Source organism: Perna viridis, chromosome 1, assembly GCF_037379345.1.
Source record: "Perna viridis isolate PV_CMFRI_1.1 ecotype Kerala chromosome 1, ASM3737934v1, whole genome shotgun sequence".
Lineage (NCBI taxonomy): Eukaryota > Metazoa > Mollusca > Bivalvia > Mytilida > Mytilidae > Perna > Perna viridis.
Genome location: NC_142445.1, coordinates 10,940,333 through 10,965,928, shown reverse-complemented (window position 1 = coordinate 10,965,928; position 25,596 = coordinate 10,940,333). Strand labels below are relative to the sequence as shown.

At 32.0% G+C, this 25,596-nt stretch overlaps 2 protein-coding genes across 2 annotated transcripts; one reads left to right on the top strand and one right to left on the bottom strand.

Moving 5' to 3' along the window:
• Positions 1-272: 272 nt before the first annotated feature.
• Positions 273-19,706, bottom strand: LOC148627224 (centrosomal protein of 95 kDa-like). The gene is made up of 23 exons (XM_088569864.1): positions 19,619-19,706; positions 18,808-18,870; positions 18,308-18,436; positions 17,704-17,931; positions 15,971-16,121; positions 15,573-15,676; positions 14,590-14,663; positions 14,346-14,430; positions 13,948-14,005; positions 13,529-13,675; positions 11,659-11,797; positions 10,765-10,844; positions 10,197-10,358; positions 9,383-9,566; positions 8,979-9,071; positions 7,620-7,686; positions 7,319-7,414; positions 6,946-7,118; positions 5,892-5,966; positions 5,618-5,770; positions 4,534-4,667; positions 3,119-3,203; positions 273-2,644 (listed from the first exon to the last, which is right to left on the bottom strand). The coding sequence occupies exons 2-23, from the start codon at positions 18,845-18,847 to the stop codon at positions 2,477-2,479; spliced, it is 2,625 nt and encodes an 874-aa protein (XP_088425990.1). The 5' UTR covers positions 18,848-18,870; positions 19,619-19,706; the 3' UTR covers positions 273-2,476.
• Positions 19,707-22,251: 2,545 nt separating this feature from the next.
• LOC148627223 (serine-enriched protein-like) lies at positions 22,252-25,228 on the top strand. The gene is made up of 5 exons (XM_088564820.1): positions 22,252-22,324; positions 23,382-23,670; positions 23,966-24,168; positions 24,452-24,609; positions 25,190-25,228. The coding sequence occupies exons 1-5, from the start codon at positions 22,252-22,254 to the stop codon at positions 25,226-25,228; spliced, it is 762 nt and encodes a 253-aa protein (XP_088420946.1).
• Positions 25,229-25,596: the final 368 nt, after the last annotated feature.

The following is a 25,596-nucleotide window of genomic DNA, read 5'->3' as shown; positions in this document are numbered from 1 at the left end:
TTTTTTGTCCTTTTTAACCCCTAATTACTTATTAAGTCAACTCCTTATCTTCATTTCTGAACAGTATGGACCATAACCTCAAAAATCAATACTAACCTTCTTCATGTGGTAAGGAATCTTGTAATCAAATTTTATTAAAATCAACAATCTGGTATTCATGTTGACACAAAAAAAAAAAAAAAACAAATGTCTATGGATGGATAACAATGTTATACCATATAGAACCACAATTATTTTGCAGTTGTATAAATAATCTAAATCACACAAAACAATTCAACTGGCTCTATCATTTTATTCATGATTCTCTTTTATAAAAAAAAATACAAACATTTCAATAAATATATCAATATTTACTATTTACAAGTTTCATATATAAGAGAAATGAGATGTAACATACAATGCTGCCTCCATGTAGCTCTTTACCAAAATTCTAAATGCACAGAACACAGAAGTGTTACTATATATAACCCAGAAAACTACAGACACAGTATACATGTAAGTGGGTTCACAGGACAAAAATTCTCACTAAAACATAGAAAAGATGATTAAAGTACATCTTTTACAGGCATTAACTTAGGCTAAGGTATCATTTAAGCTAATCAGACATATTAAAATAATATTATTACTACTTTAGAAGTTACAAGATTATTTTAGGCTTCTAAAATGAGATGTTTAAGAATATATACAGCCAAGTTTTAACTGTTTAAATATTTTCCTATTTATATTTCAAATTGGAATAATATGGCAAATATTTTTCAGGGTCTATGAAAGCATAAATCAGAGTGGTAAAAAGACAACCTCTCCATGATTTTCGGGAACAATTAACCAATAAAAACTGAAAGGAACAAGCAAGGAAACTTTTAAAAATAAGGTGCAAAAACATATTTCACCAATATCACTACCCTTTTTGGTTTGAATTCGGATTTATCAAACCTTTTCCCCTTTCAAACAAATACCTATGTTTCGTTTTGTTTGACATTTTTTTCTGAATATAACTCTCCCATTCAAAGCATATATTCATAGTTCTGTCAGAAACTTTTAGAAGACTCCAGCATAGCTGGCTAGATATGCCATATAATGGGTGCTTACTTATCACACATATTAGTAGCTGTCTTGATAAGTATCATGCAAAATTTGAATTTGGAAATGGTGATTCAAGCCAAAAAAAAAAAAGTTTGGGTTGTAAAAGGTCCACTGCATGATTCTTACCAAGACAACACACATACAAATAAATCTCAGGCCTTACAAAATCCATAATTACAATGACGATGCCTGCCTCATGTGGTAATGATAGAGGTCATGGTAGTACCTGAAGTAAGAATTAGCATAGGTGTTAACCTTAAAACAAGAGGCTGCCAGGAGCCTGAATCGCTCACCTTCTTGAATTTTGCCTTTCAAAGGCAATAAATTAAACAAGAAGATGTCCAACAATTTTGACAAAAGAAGTCTTTGGTAGGACTATCACAAGATCTTTTCAACAATTGAAAGTTTCTTTTAATCTATCAAGATATTGACTGAATACTATTAAAAAAAAAGTTATTTTGCCCCTTTCAAGGCAATAACTCTTTCTAGCAGTCTGATGACTTTTGTAGTCCTAATAATATGGATCATTTCAGCTACTGAAAGAATTTGGATAAACCTAACGGTTTAGGAGATATATGTGAAAAACTACTGTCTGACCCTTATGTTCTATTTTTAGTAATGGTGGCCATATTTTTTGACAAATCAAAAAACCCCATACAAGTTCTACGCAGTATAACCCAAGGAACATTCATACCAGGTTTGGTTTCAATTGGTCAAGTAGTGTCAGAGGAGAAGACTTTGGAAAGAAATAACATTAAAAATAGAAAAATTGTTGAAAAAGGGCAATAACTCCAACATGGCTTAACAGATTAAAACCAAAATTTGACCAGAGATAGATGTCATCATTCTGAACACTTTTGCCCATGTCAGAATTCAGCTAAACAGTGATGGCAATAGCTCACATGGCCTTTGGCTAGGTGAGCTAAAAAATTATTAAGTGGGCGATCTCCTTCTCAAAATTTACTGCAAGTAGGAGATTTAGAGTTTTTGTTTTCTTGACATGTACTGACAAGAATTGAAGTAATTTATTATAATTTTAAGCTTAAAATTCAAATAAGACAGGTGAAATTTCTGCAAATGCTGCTAAATCTCCCACTTTGACATGGGCATGTAAGCAGGAGATTTTTTAACTTTTCATTAAAAATTAGGAGGCACATGCTGAATTCTATTAGTTGTTAATATAAGTTTTCACAGAAATACAAGAAATATTGTTTGTACAGAAAAATGTTTAAATAATGCATAAAACAGTACAACCACTAAAACATCTGTGACTCTCTCCTTAAAAAATGATTAATGAAATTGAACAAGTAAATTAAAATACAGAGACATTCTAGACAAGGGACTTCACAGCACAAATAATATCACAGATAAATATTAAACACAATCTGATTGGCTATACATTGGTCACATGATATTTGGCCATTTGTAAATTATGTATAACACGATCAGCGTCTAATTGTCTAAAGTAAGCATCATCATCATCCCTCACTAACTGATCTTGTAGATCTTTTATTTCTTTCTCCATTTTCTTCCTCAACTCTTTCTTCATTTGTTCCAGCACCTGTAATGAGTCATAGCTTTCTTATTTGGTTGGCCATTGAGGTTAAGGAGGTAGACCTGGGGTAAGGGGCATAACTCATGAAATCAGTGATGTGTTTGTCTCATTTTCAATTTCATTAAAGTCTTTCAAGCTTTCATTTGAAACAGAATGAAATCAGTCCAAGTCACTTTGATAATTACGTGAGATTGATGAAAAATGCAGAATACAAACGTTACCCTAGGTCTACCTATTTATAGCAATGGAAAGAAATACATTGTCCAGGAATAAGATTATGTTATGTCAAATTTGTTCACCAGGGGGCCTATTATTTTTATTCCTTACACGTAGTTTGTCTTACGTAGTTAAACAAACCTGCATTAGCACATACACCTTGAACTTTACACATAAACGATTCCCTTGATTAATACAACTTTGCAATAGCAAATTCCTGTTTTGACAACCACTCAAGTGTAGCCAATTTCTTTAATTACAAACCTTTTGTTGGGCCTTTTCTCTGACCATTATCTCCTTCCTTTCATTAGTGATAGATTCAGCTAACATATCAAACTGGTCACGGTAACTGTTCAACAATTAAGGCAAATACTGATACATTCCATGGGAACTTTTTGATCAATTAATTATGCATGATGACAAGATCAAGAAAATAAGCAAGAAGCAAAATCTGACTAGAACAACTAAAGCCTCACTTAATGTTGGCATAACTTGGTTGAAGGTCATGTTACCATATCTATTTCCTGATTTCTGTTGAAAATTTCAGTCTCCTTATCCCCATGTCTTTTGTTTAAAATAACTTCATTTTTTGTAATCTGTTATAGAGTTATTCAGTCATCAGTCATCTTCTGGTTCAAAATACAATTGAACCCTGTTAAGTCAAAGTCGAAGGGACCATGCAAAACTGTTCAAGTTATCCGAGGTTCAAGTAATCCAAGGTTGAGGATAAACCGGAAATACTAGTAGTTTGGTCCATGATTGTTTCTGCAGTTACATCATTTGTTGTGCTTGTACATGTACGTGTACTTCACTTTACACAGTACTTCGTAATATACATTTCATGTCAGAAGATATTTTTTTTGTATGTTGTATATCATGTTTGAAATACTGATCAGCACCAAGTGTTTTAGTGAAATTTCCTTTTTATTTTTTCTGTATCAAAAACGTCATAGTCCATAACATGCTGCTTTGTTTGATTCACAATCAGGAGTATCGTCAAATCATGTGCTCTACAATATTACGATAAAATTTCAAATTCACTAGCAAAACGAATGTAGTCGTTGAAATACCCTTACTATCGACTATCATAGAATTTTCAAGTCAATTTTGCAATAAAGGAAGTAAAGAGCATGTTCACCTGAACCATATAGAATTTATTTACTGCCTATTGTAGAGGTGATTCATGATGTAGAATAACTCAATGAACTAACAATCTTTTTTTCAGTATACAAATGATTTATTTTCATGGAATGATTGTCATTATGTATTTAGATCCGTATTTTTAAAGTACATTTTTATAAAGATTGGTCCTTAAAACTTTATCAAGCCTAGCAAAGCTTCCCTGATTATACATACAAATGACACACAGTGGGTATTTCAGCCAGGAATTCAAAAAGGGTATTTAATCAAGGAATTGAAAGGAGTTGAAATTAGTTTGAAATCAACTGCCAGTTAATCAGTCATTTACTGAAGCAAATACCTCTTATTTAAACAATGTACACTTTCTGGTCAACAACACTACAAGTAGGAATGATCTGCTTAGTACTGCATAGGAAAATAATATACACTTAGTTCCCTGGTACTTGTCGTAATACCCCCTAACAAACAAACTGATCAGTGCTATTGGCTAACAGATTATGATTGCCTCTATTGAGTATTTTAATTAATCAAAAGGATACTAGTTTTCTAAAGACTCTACTTCATTCCTCTGTTTAGAGGCTTGTTTGTCTCTCTGTTCTGTAGCATATTTTCTCAAGTCTTTTATTCTGTCTTTCTGAATTTCTAACCCATCCTTAAATAACTTTCTAAATACCTGAAAAAGCAATTATATAATGTTAAGACATTGATACCATTATGTTTATATGACTAAGAGTCAAAATAAGATTCAACAATCATTCTGAGAGTATTGCATGGCGATACAAAGTCCCTTACCGGGAGAAATTTATGTTGAAGAAAACAGAATGGGAACTTCATGCATAATTTGTTATGGAAAAATAGTATGGTAAACACTGTCTGCATTAATTTTCCAAGTCCAAGGGCCATAACTCAGCAAAAAAAGGGCCCATTACACAATTCCAACTTGATCTGTAACTTGTGATGGTTAAGCAATGTACCAAATATTTATTTGCAATCTTGACCCCAAAAAAGTGTAAAATTATGTAATTCTATGAATTTTCCGAGTCCGAGGGGTGTAACTCAGCAGTGATAAAGAAATATACCAAATATCAATTGTATATCTGCAAGAATGACAAAAAAAGTTATTACATGAATATTTCAAGTCCAAGGGCCATAACTCAGCCAAAATCTATGGACCTGAACAAAATGGAACTTAATCAAATGTATGTCTGCAAGCATCTGTAAGACTGACTGAAGGAAGGACAGAGTGCAAACCTAAAGTCTCCTTTGGCAAAAGTTGCTGTTAAGGAGACTAATAAAAAGAGGAATTTGGCATTTTTACTTCATATTTACAGTATATTTCCTCTACATCTTTTGCATCATACAAAGGACTTTTTTGATAGAGCATACACTAAGAAGATTGATAACAAACATGCTTTATATTTTTCTCAACTTATAATTGAATCATAATATCATAAAAAAAAATAACATAAAACAGCAAATTCCCATCAACTGCAGGAAGGAAATATGAGGAATAACAGGGAAAATGATAAAATCAGAACAACAAAGTAATATTTTAAAAATCAGTAGAATTTGTAAAAGTGGAAATTTAAGAAACCACAGAAAAATCACATCCCTGTAACTTACCATTTCTTCACGAGTCCTTCTCTTCATCATTTTAGACCTCATTCTAACTTGATACTCATCATAATATCTTCGAGACCTCGCAGACTGAATCTTCTTCTCATGGAATCCATTTCTAGTAGCCACTGCCTGCTTCTGTCGCTCTTTTACTTCTTTCTATTTAAATTGAATTGATTGACATTTTAAAAACAATTTTGATTTTTTAAAATACAAATGAAAGATAAATTAACATATCATTAAATACACACAACAGTACAACCTTTATAGTAATGCTTACCATTCTTTGGCTGTGTTCTATTTCTTTCTTCATTATATTGACCATTATTTCCTGTCTTCTCTGAGCATCTTCAAGCTGTATAAGATACAAAATACGTCTTTAGACAAGTGGCGAAATTCACCAGTAATCAATACCAGCAGTTTACTAAAATGTTAAATATTTTGTTAAAATGTTTAATGAGTAGCAAGTAATTTCTATTAAAGTAAAATTGCATAAAAATACACAATACAAGGACAAAGCAAAGTAAAAATTTTCCTCTATTACTTTAACAATTGAGTTTAATATCAATGTCATATTATATAAGACAATACTACAATGAGATCAGCAACAACAAACCAGAGAACAACTTTTTTTATTCCCAAGATATTCTTTGCAGTATAACATACAAACACAATGTCCATATTTCAATCTTTTTGTATAAATTGTTTAAAATTTTCACATTAGTTTTAAACGTTTATCACATAAATGCTTCTTTTTGGTAAAGTTGAAAAATTAGGAATATTGCGTATTGTTTCTTTTTGTGACTTGTATATTAAAACTGTTCAATCATTGAACCATTCCTCATTTGAAGTTCCCCCTTTAAAATAAGAGACAATTTGTGACAATAAAACAAAAACCAAAACCTTGAAAATCTATCAGTTAAAAATTGGAAATTTTGGAAAGAGAACCGTAAAACTATCATTTGATAGTTCAGAAGAAACTATTTCAAATATTGAAAAAAACGAAACTTCAAATTAAATTAATTTAAGTAGGTACAACACAACCAGATAACAAGCATCAAGAAAATAATCCTGATAAAACCAAATGACATAAAACCTTTCAGTTATCGTAAAACTTTTATAATAGCTTTACAACATAGGTGGTCCTTGTGTGTGGCCAGAACTCCTTATATACATGTGTAATAATCCTGCAACTAAAACTTCTTTTTCCTTTTTAATATGAACACCACATCAAAATCTTTAAAAAAAAAAACCATATATTTCCTTGCAATATTGCTGCTTGAGGTTGGAGAAATTATATTCTACAACAAATAGTCTTGGAATTTAAAACTTGCATCAGCCTTAGCTTTACTCTTCTTTCTTCTGATTTCCTGATTAGCTCTGGTGACTTGTTCAATCTGGTGTATACCTTTCCTCCACAATTCATGCCATGTATGCATAGATAAATGTAGATTTGGGAATTCTTTAAGTAACATAGGAAGGATATCATCATCATCTTTAATGTGCACTATATAAAGGAAAAATATTTATAAGTGTAAATGAAATTTAACTCATTATAACCTAATGCAAGAGTATAGAAGGCTATTCTAATAATTTGTTTGCAAATTTTATTAGCAGAGAACAACATTACACGTTAACCTCCTTCATGGAACAAACAAATTTAATATAAAGATTAACTAGTATCATTTTATCTAAATTTAGACTTACTTGTATTTTTAGCAGGTGGTATCAACCCGGGTGATGTCTTTTTTTTGGCTTTTGTACTGACTTGATGTTTTCCTGCAGCAGTATTCTTCAGTAATCCTGTAAATATATAAGGAGTGCATGTCAACCAGGCTTAAAATCAATCATAAATTTAAAAAACTTTGGGGCTTCATAATATTAACATGACAAAATATATGATTTGAATCTTACAGGTATTTGAAATCATGAATGCCAAAACTTTATCATTTATGAATTAATTTAAGCCATAGTGTAAATACCGCTGAGTGCCAATGTTCAACATTACCTGTTTCTTTAGACTTTGTTGACTTTTTCTGTGGACCTTTTAATATCTTCTTTTTGTATTCATTTTCCTACAAATTAATATTGTTTTAATGACACTTAAAATCCTTAGCTAGATCTTTTTAAGACACAGTCAAACCTCGTTAAGTCAAAGTCGAGGGGACCATGCAAAAATGTTCTAGTAATCCGAGGTCGAGGATAAACCGGAAATATTAGTAGTTTGGTCCATGATTGTTTCTGAATTTACATCATTTGTTGTGCTTGTACATTACATGTACTTCACTTTACACAGTACTTCGTAATATACATTTCATGTCAGAAGATATTTTTTTTGTATGTTGTATATCATGAAATACTGTCAGAATGGCACCAAGTGTTTTAGTGATATTTCCTTTTTATTTTTTATATATTAAAAACGTCATAGTTCATAACATGCTGCTTTGTTTAATCCACAAACCATGTGTTCTACAATATTACATTAAAATTTCAAATTTACTAGCGAAACGAATGTAGTCGTTGAAATACCCTTACTATCGTCTGTTTGATGTTTCATTACATAGTCAGATACCATTTCAATTCATCTGTATTTTTAAAAAAAATTCAAAATATCAAAATATCCAATATCACAGTTAGTGTAAATTGCAACTTGTTATTAATAAAATTTGTTTCTTTTAACAACACGCGCAGTTTTAAATTAATTAAATAAACAAATTAAACCATAAGAGTGTCAACAAATTATTTTTGAAAGCCATGCTAATTGTTGTTAACACACTTCGATCGTGGTTTGTAATAAAGCAATCAGTTTTCCAACTAATTAGTTGACTTTGAGACATCCGGGTTAATTAACCTGGAAGTCCTATCAAGGGGATTGATTGATTACCTCGAGTTATGCGAGGTAAAATTGTATTGGAGTAAGGGGAGTTTTGCTGGGACTTTGTAATTAGTTAGAGATTTTGACTAATCTGAGTTCGACAGATCGAGGTTTCACTGAATGGTGAAACTTCTCCAAAACCAGCCACCACTGGGACAAGAAGAAATGGCCACTTTAAAGGAGTAGCCGGTTTGGTGAAAAATAGCAAATAAATGAAATGTCTTTAATAACTGACAAGTCTTGCATGTACATCACTAAATTTACCATACTTCAACCATATATTTCATATTTCATAATAAAGTTTCTTGTTTTTTGTTGCTATTTATTTCGTATTTGACTTGATAAACACAAAAGTGTCATTGACTGATCTGAAGCTAACTGATGACTGGTCACAATTACAGTTGCATGGACTGGTTCAGGTAATGTATGAATTATTTTTTTAATACAACAGCTTTGTATATTTGATACTATGTTAATACACAGGAAACCTACTGTTTCTTTGGCAGCTTTCCTATCACTTTTCAGTCCTTCATCAGCCTCCAATGCCATCTCATCAAGATCCTCTCTGTAAATCTTCTGCAAAAACTGAGGGAAAAAGTTTTTAAAACTATTAGAAATTAGCAGAAAATATTTTAAAACCTCTAAATTCGTTGGTTCAAAATGTCATTCTATTCTGTCCTTATATTTAAGCATTGTGCCAAATTCAGATAGCATCACCATAAGTTCAATAAAATGCACTCACAATGGTCACTCACAAATTCCCATGTCCTACACAAGAATTGCATTTATCATTCAACATGGTAGAAGCTCCTGAGACAAGAGCCCAAAATGACTTTAAAAGAGATTTTCATAATTTTTATAGAGAAACCATATCAAGCTAGCCTTGCATGACTTACATCCATCTTTTTCTTATTTGTTTCTCTTTCTTTTTTCAGTAGTTTTTGAGCATCAACCACTGTATAAGTGCCTTTAGGTTTACTAAGCTGATTGATTCTGATTCTGTGTTGATCTGACCTAGATTTGTAACGAGGGGGTAATGCTTCATCTTCACTTAAAACATCATCTATAATCTCATGAAACCTGAAACAAAAATAGCTAAAGAAGTTCAAATCAAGGACAAAATTTTACTACTAGAATTTTATAAAAATGATTCATGAATAGTTTACTGATGATAACAGGCATGTCATTTATAATTCATATACTCACTCTTACTAAAATTCTAAAAGATATACACACAGTAGCTGTATCTATTAAGATTTATCCAGCAAATACACAAATGTATAATTAAATCAGAGTTGCTACAGCAAATATGCTTAAACATTTTAAATCACACGATGAAAATAAAGAATAATGTCCTCTTATTGAAATGAAAAGCTGTGCTTTGGCATTTGATAAATATGTCCCCCATTCTAGATGTTTCATGTCACAAAACTCTAATGTGAACAATCAGAACACATAGAAAAAAGGTTCCTGCAATGGAGAAAGCATTTGACCTAAACATCAAAATCCCTCAAAGTGTTTTGGAGTTACTGTACAATAAACAGACATCTTTATACCTCTATCAAAAAACAAAAATATTATAGTCATTCCAGTCTACCATCTTTATAGGCATGATAAAAATATGTATCAGAGTGTTCTCACAACTTCATTTAAGACCTTATATTTCAGAAAAAAAATGTGAATTTTTATACTTTCAGGTAAACAACTAACTTTTTCTTCAGTTTGTCATCATAAGACAGATTTTCTCTATCACTACCATAATCCAAGTAACTTCCGTAATTTGTACTTGTCTTTTTCGGTTTGTAGCTTGTCTTTGACGGTTCAAGAGAAGATGAGGTGTCTTCCCATGCTGACTTAACAGGACGTCTTGACCTGTCAGAAAATTGAGAAAAACATATCAAAACTATTACAATACAATGGTAGATAACTGACAAATATTAAATTTAGAGGTCTGGATCAAACAAATGTGTGTTTATAATATCAGAAAATTATACGTTTTGGTTACCATTGCCAAGTTAACTATTTGACATCAATTTCATTTAGAATCAACTCCTTCCTTTGTTCACATTGAAATAATAAATGGTGTTGCACTTTAAGCCTGCACTATAAAGAAGCCCTTCACATATGTCATCATTCTTGAACTGATTTCAACAGACTCACTTCTTCAAATGTTAACATAAAAGGGCCACTTATCACAACAAAACCAAATAACTGCCAAAAACTAAACAAATAGTGCATAAGTGGATATTAGAGATATTTTGATCTGCATCCAGTTTACCTTGTTTGTCCTGTAAAACTAGGACTAGAGTCAGATCTATCTACAAGAAATGATACTTTTCTCTTTCCTCTTCCAGGAGACTGCAATAGAAAGAGAATATAAAAAAAAAATAAACACATAAACCAATTATTGTATTGTGAAATGGGCAAATTTTTCATATCAATATTTGTAAAGATTGATATAGCAAAGGTGATGTCCTAAAATTGGTCTCACATTGCAGGTTTTAAGCCTGGATTTTTAAACCTTAAATTATTTCTAAGAGCACCACCTGCCTTTTGCAAGACTTGACTTACAGATTACCACCCCCAATTTAGATTGGCCTGTAAGTTATTTATATCCGGTTTCCCCAGTCTCCTTAATTAAAATTCATTTGCTGGAATGATTGTAACCATGAAAGTAATCTTTGGATTATGGTAATTGTAAAATGATACCTGGCTATATCATAAATACTTTTGATTGGATTGTGCAGTAAATCTGTGAGGCTACAGTTTTTATGGGCAACTATTTTACACATTAAAATTGTGGTTTTTAAATATTTGTGTGATGAATCTGAATCGGATATAAAAAATATCAATCTTCAAGATTATTTGTTAATGAAAAAAGTGACAAGTGCCTAGTGACTGATCTAAAGCAAAACAGTAAGTACATCACTGTATTGCTTCTGATTACAGTCCATTGTTTAACATGTACATAGTATAAGAGATAAAATTGATAATGAAAACTTCATTAATTCGATATGACTGATAATCAAATTACAATTATAAAAGGATAGTTTTCAACCTATAAAAATGACTCATGCAAAAGAGGTGTAACAAAAACTGAACTTCTTAAGATATCAATCTTAACTTCTATATTTCACACTAAAAGCTAAGCCATATCAAATACAGGTCTTACCTCTGCATCAGAGAATGAATCTTGTTCAGGCAGTCGTACAGGACTTCTTGGCTTTTTTGTTGGACTGATACCTTTAGGAACTTCTGAGGATGGATATGACCTAGGCACTGGTCCTAATTCAGGCGAAGCTCGTCTAGCTCTGAAACATCATTAATATTTCTAAGATAGGCAAGCATGACACATAAACTTATCCATACCATATTTCCATTTGTTTTCAAGAGCAAAAGATATGTATAAGTACTGTAAACATATTAATTCATGGTTGCTAATTTTTGCATGTATCAATTTTCTCGTTTTCATAAAATGGTAAGTTCTATAGTGTTACAAATCAATTAAGCAGGTATTATTTTTCATGATTTTCTGTCCACCGTGAAAACAGCCAAGAAAATTAGTACCCTGGGAAAATCCAAACAGTAATCATTTCAAAAGACATTTTTGCTTTAATACTACAAAATACATAATTTATCTGCATTTGTGGTAACCTCAGTGTACTGTAGAGAAATAATAACGAAAGAGATGCATATTAATATCACTGTTCCAAACCTTTACATAAAATAAATGCATCCAGTTTACTTAAGATGTGATTTAGATGCCAACAAACATGAGGAAATAGGTAAAACTGAAGAAAGTGTATATAGAACAAAAAAAACTATCACTAAATACTCCCCACTTTGCAAGTGGGAAGTACAAAAAAGGTAATCACAAGTCCAAAACTTGCATCTCATAGCGACATGGGTAAACACAACAGTCTCAATGTGAACAAGTAGTTGTACCTGCATTAAGTGCAGGTAATTTGTATGTACACATATACAGCATTCATTTATACTAATGTAAAAAACAGAATCAACCATAAACGAGATAATGAGAATATGATCCCACAAAATAACAAATATAAAATCCAAAGTTATCAACATGCATTTTTTTAACATATCCTATAAATGACATATCATATTTTTGTTCAGTCACATGTATGCCAGTATTTCCCAACATATTAAACTGGTACTTTTATTTATAAAAACATTTTGTCAATAGTACTGTGTGGTCATATTGTTAAAATTTTATAATTTAACGGAATATTCAGGGATCTCCATGGATCAAAATGAACATATGGCTCACTCTCCAGTTGGACAAATTTTCATTGTGGCGTGTGTCCTTTCACACAGAAAATAAATTGCCAAAGAAAGTATAATAAGGTTGTGTGAGACTTATTTAATGGCACAAGCTGCATGTACAACATAGAAATTAATAATTAATAATGGTAAATCTTTCTGTCTGTATTATCTAACTTAATAATACCAAGGTAAAGTTTTCTCTTCCCTAGGCCTGACCATAGGTCCACAGCACTAGAGAAGTAAAAATCTTTGGCAGGTGTAGTCATTTTGTTGATACCATTAACAAAATAATACCATTCAAAAGTTCTCTATAATATAACCACAAGAACTTAGACAGTTGCACATCGTTTTCATCAGAATCTGTGTTATTAAACAATCTTTTAGAGCCTTGGGATTCGATCCATCAACCTTTCAAAAAGTGATAATCATGAATTTGATCAATCCAAGATTTGTTTACACATGCGTTTCAATCCCTGACACATTATTCCCCTGGAAATTACCAATCAAAACATTGTGTTACCGTTAGAATAAACACACATGCGCCAATCATATTGATTTATGACAGGTATAGGTGATTAATAGGGAAGAGTAATTGGGAAATACATTGCCGACTTGAAATGCGTGATCCAAATTTGAATACATGGTGCTCGTTTTGAATTCATGGTGCAATGAAAGTAACCCATAGCACAGCGCCATGACAAAAGAGGTCATGGAGATTCCTGAATATCTCAGATTAATTTTATTATGAATATTCTCACCTCTGCGCCAGCTGTTTAGCTTGGTTGTAGTCATTATCTAATGACTGAAGAATAGATTTGGCTCTAGATGGACTGGCATCAACAGCTGCTCTGGCTAAAGCTGCTGTCTCCTCAACCATCGAATGTAAACTTTTATAAGTATCAATTCTGAAATTTTAAAAATTAACATCTATCAAAATACTTTAATACCTCTTTTTTCAACAACTGATTTTGAAATAATCCTGAAATTGCATAAAAACACATACTTAATTTATTTTTCTTTGAAATGTCTCTGTATGAACATCAACCGTTACTTTAATAAAACAAAAAATAATTCTGCCTGGTCTATGGATTAGGGATTGCCCTGTAAGAAAATATGTTAATATATTTTTCCTTGCCTGTGGTCTGTAAGTATAAAAGATCATGTAAATAAATCCTACCTTGCCCGGGGTCTGTAAGAATCATTTAACTGTTCAGACTGTGGTACTGTTGTTTGATCTAAAATAAAGAGAAAGTGTTTTATAATAAATATTTATCCCATCCCAGCACTTAAAGAACAAATTGATAATAGCTGTTTATTGTATCTCAATGGAGAATGAATGTATGTACATGTATCATGTAATCAATCTGTTCAATTAACAAAACCACTCAATATCATGAAGCATGAAAAAAATGAACAGGATAATCAACAAAATGGTTGTAGATATACTGTAAAAGATTATGAGAATATTCTTTAATTCATAAATGGGAGGAATTCAGATACAAAAAAAGACTCTAATTGAAGTTTATTAACTGGAGTTGCATAATGTACCCTCCTAGGTCATAGACTATAACATACAATATCTGTTTACTGCAGGTTCTGGAAGATGATCTTCCTTCCTGTCAAGACCCAACTCTCTCCTATGTCTAGCTATGTCTTCTTCCTACAAAATAATATGATGCTATAAGTTATTAAGTTTTTCTTATTGCAATGCATGTGGCAGTCTACTTTACTTAGATAAATGTAGAGTAGATGAAAAATGGTTGGGAAAACATGTACAGATACCAAGAAATTACTGAATTTAAAGATTCTTTATACTTACCACTGAAGTTACTCTAGTGGTCATTCTTTTCTCTATTTCTTCACCTTCTCGTATCAACTCTGCTGTAGAATCACCTGAAATTAATTTGGTAATAAAAGTGTATCTAATACATACTGAATATTACATGTCAAAATCTGTATCGCATGCTGTATCAACCTGAGACTTCTATATTATCCCAATAGCCATCGGCCCGCAGGGTGATATAGGTTGAAGTTTGATACAGCATGTGATACAGATTTTGATGTAGGGTTCAAACAAACACTTATCATGCATATACAAAAAAGTTACATTATGATGTAAATATGATACATATTGTTACAACTGTATGAAGTAGGAGTGTAATGATACATTTTTTTTCTCAATCCATACATATCATTATTTTGAATATGTCTGACGGTACTTATCCTGAGATGTGTGTCCTTTGTGGGCGGCGCCATGTTTTACAAAACAAAGCCTCTTATGCACGACAGGTAATAAAAAGTAAGGATTTGATCCATCATTCCATTTGAAATAAATCATTTAAGCAATATTTTACTTTTTCTCTGGGTCATTAAAATAATGCTAGCTATAACACTAATACCAATAAATTTATTTTAAAAAAGCATCATATCGTTACTATTATAGGTGGCCAAGACGTACTGTGAACCAAATTGTTACAAAGTACAGCGATTTCTGCACATACAGTGAATTGTGAAGTAAATAATCTATAACTAAGACTATTTATTACTGATGAAAAATTCAAATAATTTTACATGTACCATTACCACTTAACAAGGTAGTATATGTGATGGACTAATGAATTTACTTCTATAAAAGATTTTTACTATTTTTAAATGAAAATTATACTATCATCCTTCTATCATTATGTTAAAGAAACAGTGTGACTTAAATGAGATACACTGTGTTGATAGAGCTGGAAGATAGATTAGAAACTAGCATGTGAAAATAAGATCACTTGCCCCTAAAACAAAAATAGGCTTTACCTTTAGATATACTGATAGTGTCTCTTAATCCTGTAGAAGTTTCATGACCAGTTATGTCTGTTAAACTAGTCTCTGTATTTTGTGAATGTCTGATTGCACTGGGTCTGAAAGTAAAATGCAGTATAAATGCTTGGGGAATTGTGCATTAGACAGTCTGGAAAAATTAATGCAACACCAAAACGTGGAGTACTATAACGTTTTGAACTTTCCATGAGTATAAAAAACTCACAAAATAAAGACTTGTGAATTAGTTTTTAGTAAATTAAAATGTTCATAAGTTTTTTTTAAACTTCAATATATACACTTGTGACATAACCATGACAAACAAGAACTTAACATGGTATAAAACCAAATTTATTTGGATAATGTATCCATCTTTATTCTTTAAAAATACATACTCATCTTCCCAGTAAACAGATGATTTCTTGGTATGGTTTCTGTCAGGGCTACTGGTAACTGTATCTGTTGTACGGTTCAATTCTTTCTCTAAAATTCTATCAATAACATCCCTCTGTAAAACATCAGGGTCATCTTCACCAGCTTCCTCTTCTGCAAAAAAATATGTAATTTTTAAATCTTGAATTATCAATAACCTTAATTTTCAAATTTTACAAGCAGCAAATAATTCATGTTTTCCAGATTATAGGCAAAATGTCGAAGCAATTACATCAACTAAAACAATTTCATGAACAATATCATTTTCTCATTTCTATCACCAGTAGATTTTGTAAAATATATTTTAAGTACTAGAATGTAGGCTTTTGAAACAGTCTTCACGATAAACACTTAGACAATACAAGCCTAATTTTGACCAAATTAAGTGAGTGCTGATGACCACTAAGTTATTCACGAAGGTTGATCTACACTACACTCAGCAACATTTGTTTCTCTAACACTCAAGTCCGACTTGAGTGAAACTCTGTGTTACACCAACATTTTGACAGTTTACCACCCAGATTCCACCTAGCCAACACCGACCGTTTGTATATTGCAATAGTCATAAAATTCAATGAGGCATAACGGGGAATTCATTGTAAGATACAATGTATATTGTGTTTCTGTTTCTCAGGTAATTCAGAGCACTCTAGTTAAGATAAAACACACATCATTATTTTTTTAATATTTTGTACGTGTTTATCATTTGATGATATGTTGTTTTTTTTTTATTTACAGTTACATGCAATGAGTGGGAGACATCATGTAGAAATATTACTTCATATTTTATCAAGTAATAATGCAATCTTTTGATATTTTAATTTTGCAATTGTAAATTGATAATTACTATTTATAAATATAAATAAAACACTTTGAAAGTATTGATTTTTGCAATTTGATTCGAGTGACAGTATGTTTCAAATAAAACCTACATATATCTTTATTTTAATTATAAGTTTTGTTAAAAGGTTTCAAACTTTCATTGATGCCTACCAATGTTTACTCCTGTATAAAAATAATCCCTTGACGAACCTCGCACATATATATTTGTTTATTTTTAGACATTTAAATGAACACATTGTTTACAATGTCTCCGATGTGTGTCTGGTCATAACATGGACTGCAATTAATTATAATTACTCAATACAGGACAGTCATGAAGTATGTATCAACAAGAAATGTCTTTTTTTTATGATTTTCATGTTACATTTGTTAACCTTTAATATCACATGCTAATCATCTCAACTGCTGTTTTATTGTACTGACGCCTTTGATTAAAGCTGGACAAATCAACTAGAATCGATTTCGGCAATTGGATTAAGAATTTTCACATGTCCTCAAGACTCCCTTGTTGTAATTTTCTGGAGTCCCAAATGAATTTTGGAGGTCAGTGACCTGGGAGCTCAGGTACTAATGTCCATATTGTTGGCGAAGATCAATGAGATTAACTTCACCATGCTTGGTAATTTTTCACCCAGGTCGCTGGTTCTCCGTACACAATTAACAACTGGAATATACAATATCCCAGCTGGGTGGGTGTAACACTCACATTTCACCATGAAAAAATCTGACTGGCACCATGTTTTACAGACTAACACAGTTTTAAAACTCCGACTTGAGTGTTAGAGAAACACAAGTCACTGAGTATAGTGTACAATGGCAAAGACAAAAATAGTTTTGAAAAAAGTTATTTTACCTTCCTCATTGTCAGTTGAAAGATCACTCTCTATCTTGTTAAATATATATTCTAATAGTCCTGACAAAATCTCTAGCAGGTTGAGGACAGACTCTCTATTATGATTAACAACATCCCTTCCATTAATGTGTAGCAAGGATGTGTGTAATACTTCAGCTGCTAGTGTGTCAATGACGGTTTGTACATTATGTATTTCATCTTCCTCTGTTACAGGTGACCTTATAATGCCTAAAGAAAAATAAACTTTGAAAAAACCTTAAACACTGACAACATAAGCCTGTAACAATAGTGATTAAATGTTCATATACTAAATGCAAATCTAACAACATAACAAATGACTAAATGTTTATACACTAAATACAACACTGAATATCATAGTATAACATTTTTCAAATTTGCTTTCAAAAATACCAAAAAACATTTTTTGTCAGTCTTTTACTTTTAATGATCAATCTTAATACTTTTCACTATGACTGTAAGAGTCACTTGACTGAAATTTAATGCATTATTATTCTTATATTGACATACATTTTGTAAAACAGCAGCATACATATACATTGAGTGTCAGTGTAATGTCAAATACAGAACAAGCTAGTTAACAAACCATTAAGTTGTTCTCCACAAAGTCCTTCGAATAGTTTTACATAAACCTGAGCATTAATATCCTCAACACAGCTGATAGGACTCCCAGAGTTAAGTTGTTCCAGTAGTGTGTTGGCTTGGCTCACTATTCCTATCAACATATTTATGACAAGCTAGATTACAGATTAAATTGTTTTCATAATTACATGTGCAATGAAAAAGCAGTTCTGTCAAATTTATAAAATTTATCAGTGCTACATCTTACACACTTGAATATGATTATTCATCAGGAGAATTCATTGCTACAAAAATATTTGAAATGATATAAATTTCCACCAAGTTTTAGGTAAGTTAACTGAAGGAATGTATGCTACACCTTTTTTTAAAAAGTACAAGTATTTGGATGTTAAGAAAAGAAAGTATAAAAATGTTTATTAAGATTTAAATAGCTGTATAACACGTAATGGGAACATCTACATGTATATAGCATGAATAAGAAACATCTAGATAAACTCTACTCACGTCTGTCCTCATATGACAACTCTGTTGATTTTGGACCCATTATCTATACTCAAGATTCAATGACTGAAAAAAAATTGTCTTAAAATAACATGTGTGTTAAAACAAATACATTTTTTTGTACAACAGCAGTTCTAGTGAATCAGACACAGGGACGAATATTTTGGTCTGATCCTCACTGGACCAAAATATCTGGGTTTTTTTTGTGTGTTTTTATTGACACTTCCATGTTTTAATTTCATTATTAGGAGTCTTTTTAAAAATTTGTATTTGCTCCGCAGGTCCAAATAATGAAAATAAAACATGGAATAGTAAATAAAAGCACAAAGAGACAGATATTTTTTTCGGTCAAAGTGTGGATGGAGGATTACATGACCAAATTTATACTTGATGCAGACCTAAATCATCACTCTAAATACATGAAAGACCGGTCTTCGTGGTGGATACATGTAACCAGATGTCGAATATAGGTAACAATCATGATTGAAGTCAAACTCTTAAAGTCACATTGAAGATTATATAAAACTAGTAGTAAACAGAAAACGTTTAAACTTTAGTTTCTCAAGAAATTATTTCGAGTAAAGGCTTTATCATTTTCATCATACGATATAGATGCAAATGAAATAACCTAATCATTTAAGGAAATATTTTGGCCTTTGTAAACAAGTTTGTGCACGTCGATGATGATAGGCGGCCTCAATGTTGTCAGAAAGCCATAAATCCGATATAAAATGTCATATGAAAGTGGCTACTTTAATTACATTACTTATTCACACAAATTGAAGTTTAATCGTCATTTTATGCACATTCATACCTCTGATAACCATCACAGAAACTTTCAGTTTTTGAAAATCAATCCTGCGTCCGCCATGATATAAATAAAAAACAGCGACACCTTGCGGATACACTTTATGATAGGTCGTCCAACAAACGATTCGTCCCATCTCGGTTAAACTTCTCTTTCAAGTCTTGGTTCTCCCGTATAATTTACATTTCTAACTCCGTAAGAGCAGGGGTACAGTTTTAAACCCCTCATATAATATATTTATTTCAAAAGTTACCATAATCTACGTACAGCACAGTGTCAAAAGTGAACCCCACCTCCACTGACAAATTCCTCAGTGTGGTGACTGAAATATTTGCTATGCATAGATTTTTTTTAAAAGTCATTCGGGTACTTTGTTGGGATGGGTATTTTTTATTTTCTATTAACTATCCCACGTACCGATAAAAGTTTGGATTTATCCCCTGGGACAGTTCTTTCCCATTAAAAAAAACTGTTGTGAAGCCGTCCTATTATCATAAACGGAGGGATAAAAACAAAAAGCTTGTGTCTGTTTGGGTTAAAATCTAATATAATTACTAAGAAAGAATAGTAACTAGAATCCGGTAGAAAAAAATATGCAAAAATTGAACTTGGAAAGTTATAAAAAAAAAGCGACTCTATTAATTCTTTACATATAAGTTTTAATTAAAACTGGGTTCACATTTTTAGAGAAGAAAAGTTATTTCAATTATTTCAATGGAAAAATTAAAAGCTGGACTCACTTAAGAATCGGTGCTGTACGTGCGGCATCGCAAATGATGCAGATGCAGATGGCGATTTTCCATGTTTTTTTTTTTAATCAGATTGAGTGCTCGGCATGTTAAGGACTACCAAATATGAATATAATATTCATATTTGATAGTAACACCACTGATAAAAACAAGTACCCTTGAACCGCCGATACCATTATAGATACAGTAGCATCCAGCCATGCATACACAAAATATATATATATATAGTCAAGCTGCCCATTGGATTGTGGGAGCAATCCCCTCTGCATAATTTTTTTTTAAACTTTAAAAGTGGGCGATATCTAAAGCAGAATTTCCAAGAGTTAATTAAGAGACCTATAGACACCCGAAAACATAGAATATAGAATTTTAACATAAAGTTGTATTTCAGTAGAAATGTCATGATTTCAATACACAATTTAGTGGGTGTGCATTTTATCACCGGTAACAAAATTTAGCCTCACCATAGGAAACAGAAAAGTTTGAAGGACATTGATAGCAAACTTCCATTTTGTCTCCATTGACAAAATGTATGCTATTAAAGTAAATTTTGCAAACTGATGTGTTTTGGGATCTAGTGGGGACTCTTCATTTCATGCAACAAGTAGAAGAAACAAAACCCCCAAAATAAATGATGTGAAACTGTAAGACGAAAACCGAACTAATCTATAGAAAAACGTAAAACGAATCACAACAATAACAACCACCGGTACCTGGCTTTGGACGGACGTATTAAATATGTGGTGGGTTTAAACATATTTGTGAGCGATTGACCCTCCCCATACCTGGGACAGTGGTGGGAAAATACAATAAAATGAACTATAAAATATCTGTCGAATATCTGTCGAATTCGGATTTAACTCTTGAGATCGATACAGAATACAAACACTTCAACAAATACATGACAAAGGACAACAAGCTGTACCTGCATCGAAGGAGTACTCTCTGTTTCTGTAGTACTTACTAGTTCAAAGTCCAAAAGCAACTGATGGTCGGTATTACATGGTTAAAGACTGTAAACAACAAACCCGCAACAGATGGACCATATTTATCTTGAAGATTAAAAACAGCAATTTGACAATGTCAGCACTAGACTGGAACCCTCAAGTACAACGAAAGAATGTTCATACAAACACATGACAAGGACGGTCCCAAACTTAACTTCAAATACTGGTAAAAATCTGGTAGGAGGCTCTAGTAAGCATAAGTAAGTTGGGTGTATATTGGTAGCACAAGAGACAGTCTATATCAGTCACTGGACGAAGTGTAATAAGTTAAATTTGTTCGTTGCTTCACTTTTGGTGGATGACTGCCTCATTATATTTACATATGCAACAGGTATATTTATTGAGAGAAAGAGAGAGAGAGAGACTACGTAACTAAGGACTTAATATACACTCCGTGGGTACTCATGCAAATATCTATCTGTGCATGTGTACGGCAATATCAGGGATTAATCTATTACCTTAGACTTTTTATGATATATGTTATTAATTAAAGTATTATTTCCTTGGCTCATACTTTCATTTAACCAACCCATTGGTTTTGGCACTACTGTGTGTGATAATTAAACAATTAGTGTCAGTCGTCATTTATGTCAATTTCCCTATTGTCCAATTGACCGTGGTGTTTTGTTTATAATTAAGTCGTAATATGTGCGAAAATCAAACAGTTAATACTTTGAATAAACAAATTATCAATAATAAACAGTATCTCTGATTGCCATATATATATATATATACAATGTACTTCAGCTAGCCACTGAGATGCATGGGTATTGGTGTTGTTATAGTTCACGGTACTCCACGCAGGAATGGTAAAGGCGTTCAATTGATTTTGGAATTTTAAGCAACACCATTAACAATACATTACCACTTGTTATCAATAACCATGAAGAACAGAGACGAATCTAGGATACTTTTAGTAGAGAATGACCAATTACAAAAAGTAGAACAAGCAAAGGGTAAGGAAAAAGTTTCAGCATAAATTCATTTTCTGTATGTTGGTTTCATTTGGTACCTACTTTTCATTTAAAAAAAATTATCATATGTGATGCGCTTAGTGAAATAATGTATCGTACAAAAAGCATGTAATAATAATAATAATAATAATAATAATGATTGATGATGATGATCATGATGATGATATAGCTTTTGTTAAGCATGGTATTGTACTAGTTAAGGAGTTTATTCAAATTGAAATGGAGATAGAAAGTCTCAAGTTACAAAACACGTTTTAACGACTTGTAATATAAACAACGACGTAGTTTTAAAACGTAGCATTTTCTTAAAAGAATAGTGCTATCGTTATTTTTAAATGCACCCCTATCTATATTGAACAATAAAATTGCTCATTACCACAGTGAACGAACTACAGTCCTATAGACCCATGTTAACCTACATTCTTACGTTTTTGCATTTCTGATTTCCTGGATTATTTTGATCCCGTTTATTATTTTTGTATATAAAAAGGAATAAATTATTTCCACTCCTGGGTTGACGTATTCCTAAACAATTAGAATGGGGTCTTAGATTAGGCCAGAACGTTAACGTCAACACAACAGTCCAGCCGCTAACATATACTCTGACAGAGTTCTTCGGTCAGGTATCCCGAAGGCTCCGCCACCGACATCTACTGGGTTTCTACTAACAGACATACCAACAGAATCCTCGTAAGGGACACAGGCCCTTGAGACCAGGATTTTTTCGTCTGATCTAAAAAATATCATTAAATTATTTTGTTTCCAGATTTGAGTTATTATGTGTGTTCTCTGGCATGTCCACTTGCTATTTAATGCTGTTTATACTATGCTCAGTTTTCATCTGTACACTTCTCTAAAGTTATCGTGAGAGACCCAAAAGGGTATTCAAGACGGTAAAAACACCCATTGTAGTTTCAAAATTTTGATGAAAAAAAGGCAGGTATATGTATACGAAATTCGTATATATGTCCCTGAAAATGGAGTTAACTATCATCGCTACAACCAGATCCATTGCTGATTAGAATTTATGTACTTTCAGTTTATTACTCGGGGTACGATTCAACATGTTGTTCGTCTGACAATGAAACGTTTAATGACCTCGATCCTGCGTGCAATATTTCCCGGACCAATGTCAATTTGGAAAGAATTTGGAGATCACAACACCAGTATGCGATAGAGAGGAGAGTAAACTTTCAAGACACAGCCAATCTCTCGAGTCATCTTCGGTACATCATGGGTATGCCAGAGCTATGCGACATTGTGTTTTTAGTTGGTATCAGAAATATTCCAGTCTACGGAGTGAAGGCTGTCTTAGCGACAAGAAGCAGGTACACGTACAAATAGAACCATTTACACCACACTTTTGTACACATACTATTAATGAAAACTGCGTCTAAGAACTAGAAAATTGTTTTTTTTTTATTAATAAATACATGTACGTAAACTAAATTTTTAAAAGATTTCCAATCAACCTAAATTCAACTATATAAAAGTAAAATCGCAGACCTATTCTATCTATTCCAAACATGATAAACGCTAAAAGGGAGCAAGTCCTTCGTTCCACTATATGGGAAAATTACAATTCCTGGGACATATAAATACGTTTTTTTTTCTATTTGAAAGGGTGATGCATAATCTAATATTGAAGAATCTACGCGAAGCAGATAGTCGCAATGGAAAACAGCATCACAGAGCAAAAGAGCGGTCTACACGTACAAACTGTCACTTAATCATTAATGTTCGCAAATACCAGCATGAAGACTTCGCCAAGATCATAGAGTATCTCCATTGTGGTACTGTAGACATATCGATGTCAAATGTAGCAGGTACTTTAATTTAGTAAATCGGAAATTATTTTCAATATCAAATATGTTGTCAAACGAGTATATACCATAGATCAGGGCTGTACAATTTTACATGAATTTTGCGACGTGCAATTACGGTATATTTCCTTTTTCTAGCGTGTAAACCTTAATCAGTCTGTAGCTTTTCAGTAGCTAGTATAGCTGATAAGGACGGACTTCACCAAAAACCAAATTTTACAGAATTTAGCAGAAATGGAGTTATCAAAGGTAAAACTATACCAGAAGATTTCCATCTTATTTTCAGGTATGTTGTGTGGAGCTTGCCAGTTTGGACTGGAAGACCTGAAGACTGCATGCTGGAACTTCATTGAATATTGTACTAGAAATAAATCTATAGCCCTCCTGATACCATCAGCAAGAAAATACAACCAACACACTATAGGAAGAGAATTACTGTTTTGGGTAAATTAATATAAATTTTTAATATTTATTCACATTAATTGTGCCCCATCCCTGCAAAGTTAAGAGGATTTATCTTGTCTATCTATCCAAATATCTTGAAAGGGAAACTCCCAACAAATTAAACCACTCCAATGTTTTTACTTAAATTTTATAGGAAGGCTGGGCATTATGCATAGTTATGCATAAATGAATATCATACCAAAAGGGAGACAATCCAACTTAAATGTTAAGCATTGAAGTCCATTTGAAGTAAATAAAATGAGTACTACATCAACACACAGTGGTGGTTTACTCTACCACCAGCAAGCAATTGAATGACTTCTTTAGGACATGAGAGAATTAAAATTAAAAAAAAAAGACAAAACAAAAATTTATTAAAAGGATATTAGGCTGAAAAAAAAACAACCCAGATTTATAAATGGTTGTTAGTTTCTTTATACATGGTTCCATTTTAGTTTCTTTAAAAGAGTTATCTACAACCTCACTACCTTGTCTACCACAATTAAACAGATAAGACAACATTCACAGATATAACATCATTCTGACCTGATAGAGAATATATGTTTTTTTTTCATTTCAGATTGCAAGTTTAGAATCTATGCAAACAAGTTCAGTATAAGATACCTACATCTCAACGTTGTATACCATACAAGTGCTTTAATTTATTCGTTAATAAATTACCAATTGCTACATAAACTACTAATTGCTTAATGAAATGCACAAAGGATGTATCGCCAACTACCGATATATTTATTTGAAATTACATCTCATACCAATTTTTAACAAAAGCATACATGCAATAACTGAAAAATTTTAATATTCAACTCTTAAGAACTTGATATGTTGACCATGTAAAACATCTCAGACTTAAATAGTTCACTCAACAGGACTTTAAATTGAAACAAGATCTACACAAAACTACACTTGACAGAACTTAATTGTAGGTTTTCTTGTAGAAGTTGGTGTGAATATTTCATTTATCTCTGA

Excerpts from the sequence above, each read along its gene's own strand:
- LOC148627224 (XM_088569864.1), bottom strand. The coding sequence starts at position 18,847 with ATGGGTCCAAAATCAACAGAGTTGTCATATGAGGACAGAC. Across the intron at positions 17,932-18,307 it reads TTGTGGAGAACAACTTAATG|GCATTATAAGGTCACCTGTA; the intron begins GTTTGTTAACTA and ends ATTTTTCTTTAG. Across the intron at positions 7,687-8,978 it reads GGAAAGCTGCCAAAGAAACA|GAAAATGAATACAAAAAGAA; the intron begins GTAGGTTTCCTG and ends ATTAATTTGTAG.
- LOC148627223 (XM_088564820.1), top strand. The coding sequence starts at position 22,252 with ATGAAGAACAGAGACGAATCTAGGATACTTTTAGTAGAGAATGACCAA. Across the intron at positions 24,169-24,451 it reads ATCGATGTCAAATGTAGCAG|GTATGTTGTGTGGAGCTTGC; the intron begins GTACTTTAATTT and ends TCTTATTTTCAG. Across the intron at positions 24,610-25,189 it reads GAAGAGAATTACTGTTTTGG|ATTGCAAGTTTAGAATCTAT; the intron begins GTAAATTAATAT and ends TTTTCATTTCAG.